At 36.4% G+C, this 12,433-nt stretch overlaps 1 protein-coding gene across 1 annotated transcript in view; it reads left to right on the plus strand.

Moving 5' to 3' along the window:
• Nucleotides 1–9,617, plus strand: part of PHIP1 (phragmoplastin interacting protein 1) — a 41,508-nt gene extending 31,891 nt beyond the window's left edge. Inside the window, exons 3-4 of the mRNA XM_089411898.1 lie at nt 8,625–8,671; nt 8,773–9,617. Coding sequence (XP_089268024.1) covers nt 8,625–8,671; nt 8,773–9,265 — 540 coding nt within the window. The 3' untranslated portion in view covers nt 9,266–9,617. The remainder of the gene's footprint in view (nt 1–8,624; nt 8,672–8,772) is intronic.
• The last annotated feature ends 2,816 nt before the right edge of the window (nt 9,618–12,433 follow it).

Raw genomic sequence — 12,433 nt, forward strand, 5'->3', positions numbered from 1 at the left:
ATGCCTTCAATGCATCTTTCCAACAGAAGATAACCCTTTCTTTTGATCATACTCATGAGGTAGATTATCTATCCTAGTTGTTTGCAACTATATGATGACATGACCTAACTTATCCAACATATGCATACATAACTCTTTCCTTCTTTTGGTCATCTAGACTTCCTTTAGCAACTTCCTTTCCCGTGATTGAAAGTATTTTGACCATGTCGACATGCTGCATTCCTTTGTCTTCATACCATCATTCTTTCAAACAATGATTCCCACTCAAAGTGGAATTCTCAGCGATACATTTGCTTCTTCCAAGAAATGAATCTTCTAATGAAGATTCCAACAAAGGATCTTGATTATCCTCATCTTGCAAATGCTCCTTTCCAATGATGTATGATGAGCTCTATACTAGATGACTTCCTTCTACTCGTAAGTCCTACTTTATGCTTCTAATAAGGTTACCAAGAGATACTTTCTTCTAATGATGACTGTCATAGAATTCTACTTCAGCTTCTTATGATGATGTCTTGAGCTCTTGCTTCAGTCATATGCTCCTATGATGCCATCTCCTAAAACGATGCATCCTGTCATGCTTCTAATGATTTCTACCATTATAAGCATATTTTACAAGAACTGAAATGAACTAGGTGGAGAAGACTTATCTCAATCATAGTAGAGATCTTTTACTTCTTCCTTCTTGGATTTCTTCTTTTCAACTTTTTCCACTTCTTTGTTGACATTGGCTTCTTCTCTTCCCCTTTCAATCTCCCTTGTAGTGCCAATATTCTTGACATCCACAACATTGAACCTTTGCCATATTCTTCTTCCTTTTCTGAGGACCAAACTTACAAACTTTTATTTTCCTCTTTGCCATGGTAGCATATGCTTGAGTTTGCTTGTTTGATCCTACATCACTTTTGTTAAATTATGGTATGTTCTATGCTTAGAGTAGTTTACTTCTTTTCTTCTTATTAGCCATAGATTAGCAATCACATATACATTAAGTAAAGTGCAGATAGAACATTAAACGATCAACAGAAAACAAGCCAAGACAAGAGACACAAGATGTGGCAGCTAGCCAGGGACAAACTCCAATGCGGGGAAACCCTTTGATCAAATCTTCTTTTATCTTCAATAGTTCAGCAGAGAGAAAATAGTACAAAATCAGAATTCTGTAATTTTATATCAGCAGTAGCAAACCCTAGATCAGCAAAGTCAAACTTGGTCAAACAAGTTGAAATTGACCTCCAATATGCTTGGTCAATTTCTGGTCAACTAGCCCTCGAACAGCCTGAAGAAACAACCCTTGAACAACCCCAAAAACACAGTCAAACTGCTGTTGATTGAAGTCAACTCGCTGCCCAAAACTAGGGCAGTCAACGCTAGTCAAACCTGTGGATGGATTGCCTCAATTTTTGTGCCATAATCTGCGGCCTGCCTAGGAGAGGCAGCGACACCAAAACTGCACCCTTGATGAGTCAACGCTTGGTCAACACAGGTCAAACAGACCTTCAACAACTTCTGCGTCCTCCTTTCAGCGTCCTCCTCGCCCTAATGTGTTCTCCTTCCCACGTGTGAGCTGCTCCTTGTATAGCGCAAAGCTAAGGAGAGAGAGAAGAATGAGTGAGATGAGATGATGAGAAAATGAATCAACCTCTCCTGTATTTATATGATTCACTGGACACGTGTGCCACACATTTAACTGTTGGCCGACCTTGACAATTTGTCAAGTAAATACAAAGAAATTCATATCTCCATAAATACTTGTCGGAATTGGATGATCTTTAGAGCAATCCTACACTTCTCGACAAGAGGAATCTAGGAAAAATATCAGCTGCCATAAATGAGGTGACCCACATGGAGTTTGGCCCTAGTTGCAAATTTTAACAACTTTTCGCCTTCAACTTGGTTTCTTCGATTTTTCATGGTGACCATAGTTCATTAAATGGAGTAGTTTCATTCTTCCCATAGATGCTCAATGTAAAGTTACCCCATTCCTCTGGTAATGCATTGAGCACTATAGTAGTCATTTCCTTGTCAGACATTATCTCTCCCAACTCTTGTAGTTGGTCCCTTATTTCAGACACCCTCATAAAGTATGAGGCTATTCCTTCTTATTTTGATATCTTCATCTTGTAGAGTTCTTGTCTTAACGAGATCACTTCTTCTACAGTGCTTATAGAGAACAATTCTACAAGTTTGTCATATATTTCTCTCCCAACTCTTGTAGTTGGTCCCTTATTTCAGACACCCTCATAAAGTATGAGGCTATTCCTTCTTCTTTTAATATCTTCATCTTGTAGAGTTCTTGTCTTAACGAGATCACTTCTCCTGCAGTGCTTATAGAGAACAATTCTACAAGTTTGTCATATATTTCTTTTGATGTTTCTAATTTTGATACATAGGGAATGAGGGGGTCCTTGATAGATTCTATGAGAATCCTTTGAGCCCTTACTTCCCCTTTCATGAATTTTGCATGAGCTTGAGCTTCTTCCTTTGGAGGTTTAGTGATTGAGCCCTTAACATGTTCCATAACTTCATTTTCTATGAGGTTTAGGTCTGTCCTTTTCTTCCATGCAAGAAAGTTTGAAGCCCCAACCAACTTGTTGCTTTCCTTGCAAAAAGACATTTTGATAGATTCTGATGTGGACATTAAAGATACTTACTTGAGAAGATGCTCTTTGATGACAATATCTTCAATCTGCTGCCTTCTTGATTTTGATGATGATGACAACGCCTTCTCCTGCTTCCCTTGTAAACTTCAAGATGCTTCAAAGTCCTTCCTTTCATGGAGGTGTTTAAGTTCTCCCCTTTGATGGTTGGGCGAGGTTCCCAATTATGCTTTTAAGTGTAGAATCCTTTTTGAACGAACTAGGGTTTGTAGGTTTTCTTCTATTGACTTCCTTCAAGATTATGATGTAATCCTTGACCTTGAAATGCCTTGGAGATGAGAGGATCTTCTTGATGATTTGATGCCCTTGATAATCTTCTAGAACTTCGGTCAAAAAATGCCCTTTGTTGAGCTCCCCTTGACTTGTCACCTTAGCTCTGGTACCATGTTGAGAAATCTAGGGGCAACAAGTGTAGGTGATTTCTTTTTCAATGATAACTACTTGTGGTATATTTTTACTTCACCTATTTATCTTCTTCTTTCTCTTGTTTATTATTAGTGTTCTCTATCATCAAACAACTATCAGATCATAAATAACAATGAGACAATGGACACAAGATATAGGCTATCAACCAGGGCCAAAAGCTCTCCAAGCTTGAGAGGCAAACCCACAAATTATTCTTCTTATAGAATCTTCAATTGATGAATTCCAAGACCAAGACCCTTGACCAAAAACCTCTCTAAGACCAAGACACAAAGCTTCCTTGGACAATTCTTCTTCCTCTTCAAGTCAACATTAGTCAAACTGTATTCTACACCACTGTTCTTGGCTTCTCTTGAATTTCGGCCTCTTATCACAGACCTGTAATTTTCGGCCTACCTGTAACTACCAAGATGCCACATGTGAGTGCTTGATGGGGCAGATCAATGAGGCTCTTATCCTTCGCTAGACTTGCACCTCTCCTTGCGACTTGCGCTAGTAATGAAGCTTCCTTCTTGACCTTGATCTCGGCTCCTTTAAAGTCTGATATAACCCTACTTCAGAAACCCTAGCTGCAGTCACACGTGTGAGTGGAGGGACCCCAAAACAATACTAGAAGCCTTCTATCTTCTTCTCCTTCTCTTTGCTGCTTAAGAGGCTTTCTTCCTTCCTTTCTTGCACTTCTTCTTCGTGGATGCTTGATTGATGCCCCTTCAAGTGATGCCGAGTCCTCTTTATATAGTCTTCGTACAAATACATTAGACCAAGTTGATCTTTAACGAAGTGTCTAAATATCCTAGTACATCAAAGAATATGATAAAGTACTTTAGCTCCACCACAAGAACAAGTGGTCATTGGCCTGAAAATGTCAATATGAACCAACTCCAATAAGTCAGACGTGGGCTTCACATCACAATACAAGGAATCATCCACTGGAAACACACCAACTTCTTCAACATAAACAATGTCTCCAAATGTGGTGGGGTCAAATGAAATCATCACATATTGGAACAAGTAACTCCCAATAGGAAAAGTTTACCGCAAGTAGAATTCATCAAGTCTAGCAATGTAGAAAATTATGGTTATGCTGTAGCCCATGCAGTTTCAAGTTTTTGCATGGTTTAATGCCCAAAACCCATCATAAACATATGACTGATATATACATTAATTTTGCATTTGACTTGAAACAAAGAACTACACTATTCTTTTCACTTCAACAACTAATACAAGAAATATTGCAAGCACATGCACTCAGAAAATAGAGACAGTATTTTTTGGTCTAATGACCACGAAAAAACCCACAAGGGGAAAACGAGTTCTAAGGAGGGTTTTATTTGCTTCGTAAGGAAATTTGTACAACAAGAAAAGGCAACTTATCTTCCTTTTTGAGTTTGATGATATCACTATAAAAAATGCAAACAAATTATGGCCTTCACACAGCCTTGAACTCGGACTGATTGTTTAGCTTTGAATTATATGCATAACCCTCGGACAGTGCCTCGATTTTTGAGCTGAAGATAGAAGGAATACTTCTGGAAATTTGTTCCTTAATCTCTTATTGAAAACCTTGAGTTCTGTGTTGCTAAGACCTTGATTTCTTCACTGACGGACTGACATTTCTCTAGGCCTTCTCACCCAGAAATTTCGGCCTAGTTTCTTCGTGCAAACATTTCTGAATTTCACCTTCAGTTCTGGCCTAAACTTTGCCAAGAAACACCACAGATTTCAGTGTGAAAACCACCAAACTTTTCAGACTGAACTCATCTTGGAAACCATTGAAAATTCAACATATTTCAGCAGCCTGAGATTTTTGGCAATTGTGCCAGGATTCTCGAGATTTGTGCATGTAGTGTCAGAGGAAAAATGGAACTTTTTCTGTTGTTCGAACTCTCCCTGGACTGCAATCTTACCTCCTTTCTCTTCTTTTCTCTCCTTGCTTTCTTCTCAATGGCTCTCATGAGAATGAATGAGAGATTTTCTCTTTTTCCCTCTTTTACCTCTCCAAAGTGAGGAGAACCCTAACCATCAGATCTAATGGCTGAGATTAAATCTCAACTCATTAGATCTAGGGTGGAGACCATTCCCTCTCTTGACCCCCTCCCTCATGTGGTCCCCCTCATTTATTGAGCCTCCTAGTACTTTTTAATATTTGTACCATGGTCACTTTTTCTCTCATAAAGTCACCTTTAGAATATAAAAGTCACTTTAATAATAGAAAGTGTACTTCACATAAAGTGACTTTTAAAACACATGTGACTTTAGTAACTTAAAGTACAAGGTACATCTCCCATAAAAAGTAACTTTAGCTCCTTGATGTTACTAAACTCATAATATCATTTAGACTAAAGTTAATTAATGTGTCTCCCTAGGCCAAAAGGACAAATGCCTAGAAAACACGTCATTGGTACCATATTTTCAACTAGCAACAGTGTAGAAGAAGTCCTCATAGAAGCTACATCAATAAAGAAAGTTACATCAAACTGTAGAGAAAGGTCCATTGTAATAGATTGAGAATCATCTATAGAAAAATCCTTAAAGAGGCCCTTGGAACTATCTTGGCGGATCATGAATAGGAACTCCATCAAATATGGCATTTGTATTGAAAGGATCATATTGACAATATACCAGAATATTGGTCCAAATGCTTGATCGGAAAATCCTAAAATGTTAAATTGATGAAGTCATACCTTGATCAAGGGTTTGGCACAGTAGATCAAACCTAAATGCACAGTGCGTGGCTTGATGTGCACTGTAAACTGTGTTTGTAGTATCATCTAGAAGATCTTGGTTGAAAATTGTTACTCTTACAAGCTCTTCAATCTCTTGAAGACAAGTCAAGCAAGTCTGGAAGACACAACTCTCCATATGATAGCCATTCAATATAGAGTTCTTTTGTATTATATCTGCCCAAGTATAAGTAGCCTTATTGAATATGCAAAGAGACTTTTTGAGGTCATTCGGTTCAACAAAGGAGAAGGCTTTGTGAAGTCTTCAAAAATCCCCTGTATAGACCCGAGAAGGAAGTAGTACCAGCACTTCCATGAAATCTACAGTGCACTATTTCTGTAATGGCAGCACAAACCATATCCAAAAAACATGCATCCCAAGAGAAAATATTGCAGAAGAAATGAACAAGAATATAGTGCTGGATTTTGACGAGAGGGAAGAACCTTAGGAAACCCTGAGAGATGATCAAGAAACCCAAAATTTGCAAATACTTTGGATCACCTGTAGAACAAATCAGATTTGGAAATAAATAAGCAAGTAAACCCTATTGTTGGGCCCACCAATCTAAGGGCAACATCCCTGTAATTAGTTTAGAGCGCTGAGACAAACAACCCTAATAAAGTGCCTTTCCAACTAGCAAAAGACTTTGAAACGACCATGGTATTTCTTTGGTTAGGGTTTCTTCTGCATGCCAAGTCTGATCACAGAAATGAGTAGAGACAAGGTTTACATCTGCTCTGATACCATGTTGAGATTACAAACAGAGAAAAAGGGATTGAATGGAAACAATGCAAAAAAAGATCTGCAATGAAAGTAGAAAAAACCAGCACTAAAGACTTGTGCAAGGGCTGAAACGAAAGTGCCATAGAGAGAAAGCTGTACAAGCATGATTGTGATACACATGAGATACACAATTGCACATAGAAGAGAAAATATGTCTACCACAAGAGAATGTTAAAGAGGTAGTACCTGTAGGCCAAACCATTTTTGTCAGAGAGCCTTAGCCCAGTGATCAAAAGGTATGATTTGCAAATGAGGCTTCAGTTGTGTATTACACAACTCAAGAAGAGCATTTTCTTAAGGGGGGTGATGGACCCACATAAGTAGGGCACACTACCAAGAAGGGTATCAAGCCTATATATTAAAGTTGACTAGGTCGGCTTTAACCATACCATAGTAATACAATACATGATGGCATTAATGCTCAACCAATTGCATTAATTTAATGACAAAGAGTTAGTTGTAGCCGAATATGAGGATTGCGCCATTCTCACCCCCTTGGGGTTGTATAGATAGACATGCTTGTGAGCAATATATGTTGTTATAACATGTTTCAAGAAGTTACAACAAAAAATCATCTTTGGTGAACTTTATGGTGAATTTCATTATACTTTTCTGCATTGGTGAATTTCTTTCAAATTTTGTTGTCATCGAATTTGAACATGATTACAAGTTAGGTAAGGTTGTGTGTCCATTGTCTATGTGTGTATAGTTTCTTCTCGTGTTGATTGTTGGGATTTTGCCCTTATTGGGATATGACTCCCACTATGTCGGAGGCATTTCCATTGCAAGGAAACACCTCTGATTGGGCCAACTAGTGATTGAAGGAGTTTCTAATATCCAAGAATGACTCCAATCAACAAAGCCTCTGAATGAATGTGTTCTAGTGTGAATCCTCACATCCATGCAGCCAAAGCACATCTGGTGAGTCTGGGACCTGACGGGGGCAAATCTGTTTTCTTTAGTTGTCATAACTGTGTGATTGAACACATAAAGATGCTTGTGATAAGTCATCTGCATGTGTCCTAAACTTCTATGTTAGAAAAATTATAATCATAGAGCAGCACTAGCGGTGCATTGAAATTGTAGTAAACCTTGACACCATATGGGATGCTAAAGTAGTAAAATGGGATGGTGGATATATCCTCTAAAGAGTGGACTTTTCCGAGTGAAATGTTTTCTCAATGTACAAAGGCCAAATAGGCATTGCTGGGGTTAGCATAAGAGCATTCTCTCAATCAATGGAACGATAATAAACATCAAACAATGTTAACCGTTGGAGTTTTCGTTACATGGGAAGTATGATGTTTGACATGCTCGATCCCACTCATGCTAATGTTTTACCTTCTAGATGTGGATATCAAGGTTTGGTTGCGAGGTGAATGGAGACTGATTCATAACAACTGTGGTGTGAATGTAGTAGCTGGAATAGCTTCCTCTGAAGGCACTCAATTGTAACATTCTGAGAGATATGTTTACAATATGTTTTTTTTAAAGCAGTTTAACAAATTAAGGCTTTCAATATTTGATGAGTATCAAATTAAAAGAAGAACAATAATGAATAAACATGAGTTATCAGCAGTTGTTGATTAACTTATCTCCGGAAATTTTCATCAAGACATTTCCATTACATTTGTCGTCATTCACTCGTTAAAACTCAGTAAAATTTGCTAGAACAATTTCTCTCGGGTCTCACTGTCAGAATGTGTTTGTTTTATTATTTATCAAATCAGCAGAATATTCTTGAGTTAAGATACCTGATTTCAGGAATTTTTGTGCTGGGGTATGTAATGAAGGCAAAGCTACTATCGTGAAATTTAAAAATGTGTAGGAAATTGAATATCCTACAAAACAGTGGGAAGACCTTAGCTGCAAATTTCACCAATTTTTTAGTTTTATGGAATATTGCAAGCATTGTAATGGTATGTTAAACATTTACATGCAACCATGGGATATTAATAATTACCTAGTTGATTAATTGGAATTGAATATATACATCATGGGAGGTTATAACATTCTTCTGTGTCTGTAGTACAGACTAAAGCTGCTGCAACACGAGCTTTAGCTCTTGATGGAGCAGACATGTGAGTATGCCATTTTTTGTTCATCCTTTTATTTCAAGTTGTGATTTCAGTTCCTTCTTGTGATTCTCATAATAATTGTTCACTCCTTACCAATTTAACAGGGGGGGACGTTTTTTGAAAATACAGCAGTGCCGAAGCCATAGAAGTTCCAAGAATGATAAGGCTGTTGGTTTTGTACCGACTAAAGTAGACAAATCCAACAGAGCTTACATTGGAAATTTAGCCTGGGATATAGCAGAAGATGATTTGAAAGATGTCTTCAGAGATTGTAAAATATCTGCTATACGATTTGGAAAGGATAAAACTACAGGTGAATTCAAGGGATATGGTCATATTGATTTTGCCGATGAAGTGTCCTTGGCAATGGCCTTAAAGCTAGATCAGACAGTTGTTTGTGGGAGGCCGATCAAAATTACCTATGCCATTGCAAAAGGAGATGCAGAAACAAATGGCAGTGCTAAAACTAAATCCACTACAGAGAAGAAAAAGAGACAAACATGTTATCATTGTGGTATGCCAGGCCATCTTTCTTCCTCTTGTCCCCTCAATGAATCTGCTGAAAATGTTGCTTTGAAAGGGAAGGCAGTTGACTGACTTGGACATTATTTAGACTGGCAAGCACAGTTTTTTGTTCTTATTTGTTGATGCTTGTCTGGCCTGTTGAAACTGCAAGTTAAGCCTTGCATGTATGTTATGCTGATAGACATGATTATTTTTCCAAAATTTATGATTCATTAGAAGCTGGAAATTACTGCTTAGTTCTGTGAGAAAGAAGCTTATGATGGATATTGTCTCATAGTTGTTTTAAATGGGACAAGATGGGAAAATTAAAGCAGAAATACCAATATTTATTTTATGTTTTCAATACTCATTCTTGTACCGTAAGCACAGATGTTCATGGAAAGGGATCTTCAGGATTATGATAAATTATTTTGGCTTGGCACCATTCAGTTCTTTCACAGATGGTTGAAATTTCATTTGCCCCACCCATGAATGGTTGCGGTTGTGTTTGCTTGCGAATGAAGGATATCCATAATCCTTTTCTGCTGACGTTTGACTTGCATTAGAGTACTTTGGTAATTGAGTACTAGCTTCCACAGGTGTGGTTGCTCATTGTCAAGGCCTCATTGACCAACTTTATAAAATTTTACTTAGAAAACACTGAATTGTTATTAGTACATTATTTGTTATTTTTAGTTAAGTTTTCTCTTTTCTAGTGTTATGTACCTTCAGATGTATATGGGAATGTTGTGTCGAATCTGTTATTTTATTGTAAGAATGAGATGTTGGAACTATCTTTCTAATGGCTTGTTATGTGTTACATTTAATAAGGTTGTGTCCATGTAACAGCAGTTGCGAGTTATGCTTGCTGAGTCATGAATCAACTCTAACTCAGATCAACATCAAAGCAATTTTCTTTTTTTGAAGGAATGCTGCAGATATAGTTGGTCATTGTCAAGGCCTCATTGACCACCTTTATAAGATTTTACTTAGAAAACGGTCATAAATGTTATTGGTACATTATTCGTTATTTTGAGTAAAGTTTGCTCTTTTCTAGTGCTGTATATCTTTAGAAGTAAATGGGAATGGTGTATTGAATCTGTTATTTTATTGTTATGGCCTGTTATGTGTTGCATTTCTTAAGGTTGTGTCCTCACCATCTAACAGGAATTGTGAGTGAATCATGAATCAACTCTGATTCAGATCAACAGTGAATGCTGCATATGTAACGCTGTCAAAATTGACCAACAACTTATTTTCCAGTGCTCTATTCCTGCTCTGATTCAAACCTCGATTATTAACATGGAAATTCCCTGTCTCAACAGCTAAATCACAGTACAGCGGACTATCAAAAATGATTTTTTCTGGCTTGGGGCAAGTCAAACTTGGCTTGACTGAGTTATACTTGCAATTAATCACGAGTACAACTCAGATTGATCAAGTCAAACTGGCCGAAGTGTCTCTATAACCCCAAGGTTTCTATTTTGTACTTGTCCAGTTTTTGCTTAGTGTTTTTCTGGTTTGAGCCAAATTCTGGATCATTCTGCTTCTCGGAGTTTTTAGCTGAGCCAAGTTTAGTAACTATGGGCCGTCTTTCCTGTAATTTTAAGACTGTAATGAGCTTTCTACCTTTCATACGCTCAAGTCAACTAATTATGCGGAAGAAAAAGTAATAATCAAAGCAGTATTAGGGTGAACAAGCATTTCAACAAGGAGAATGATAATACTATATTATTGACGGACATGCAAACTATTCGCGATTCTTAATAAGAGGCATTTGCATATTATTATATGCGTCATTGGAGTCTTAAATTACAGGTGGCGTACACATAAGCCACCCAACTATGGGGAAAATGGTAATAACCAAAGAAGTTTTAAGGGCAAACAAACATGTGAATAAGGAGAATAATAATGAGTCCGGCAGAGTAAATTACATTACATTTAATATTTTGACAAAGTCAAATTATACTAAAACAAAAATAAAAATAAATAAAATAAAAAGAAAATAAATAAAATAAAAAGAAAATAAATAAATAAAATAAAAAGAAAATAAATAAAATAAAAAGAAAATAAATAAAATAAAAAGATTAGTGTAATGTAAAGTAAATATTTTAACTCAGTAAAAAAAATAATTTTATAAAATTAAAATATGATCCATGGTATCTATATAGAATATAGTTTATTTTAAAAAGGGAATTAAATAAAAAGATTAATGTAATGTAATGTAAACATTTTAATAGTGGTCAAAATAAAATAAAAGGTAAAAAAAAAACCTTGTAAAAATAAAATAATAATAAAAATAAATATGGTCTATAGTATTGACCCATGGTATTCATGTGGAATATAGTCTATTTAAATGAGAAAATTAATTCAAGCTAGATTCATTTTAACTTTCATCTACCAAGCACTTAGAGGGATCAAATCTTTTGATATATAAACCTTTGTTAGAGTAAAAAGCGATTTGATCCCTCTTGACACTTGGTAGATCAAGAGTTAAGGGACATTCTTATTAAGTGCATTTACATATATTATTATGTCTCATGATGTTCATTCAAGATGATGTTAACAAATATATTCATGTGCAATATTGTCTGATTTCGATAAAAGGTTTTCATCATACAATGTTTAAAACAAAACATGGATTAGTCAACTAAACTGAGAAAGAATGTTTGCCACTTGAGTTGGGTAATAATTATTGCAAGGGCAACTTCATGAAGGGGCTAACTTTGGATGAGTTGAGTTGAGTGAAATCAAGGGCAAGGAGAAGGGGCTAACTTTGGATGAGTTGAGTTGAGTGAAATCAAGGGCAAGGAGAAGGGGCTAACTTTGGATGAGTTGAGTTGAGTGAAATCAAGGGCAAGGAGAAGGGGCAAAGCATTGTGGGTGATTGTTGCCATTTGAACATCAATTTTTTTAAAGAATTGAGGCTTCTGTGATCCATAACAAGTTTATAAAAACATATTTCAAAGATAATCACATCAAAATTTATTTGTCGACGCGTTTTGAACTAGCAAGTGTGGTTCATCGTCAGGACAAGATGAAGAACCAGATCATGGCAACATATTAAATAGAGAGACTCCTCATTCAAACGACTAGAAAGAAGCAACTAATTTGGACCACATGAAACGGCTACAATTGATTGGACTACAATTAATTTTGACTAGATCAAGAGTAGGGGAAGTTTACTAATAAATTAGATAATAAATTTTGTAATATTTAATTATTTTAACTAAATTTCATATGTATAACCGTTAATAATTA

The sequence above is a fragment of the Pinus tabuliformis genome, chromosome 3_1, assembly GCF_031772625.1.
Source record: "Pinus tabuliformis cultivar Carrire ecotype Pingquan chromosome 3_1, CPIR1, whole genome shotgun sequence".
Lineage (NCBI taxonomy): Eukaryota > Viridiplantae > Streptophyta > Pinopsida > Pinales > Pinaceae > Pinus > Pinus tabuliformis.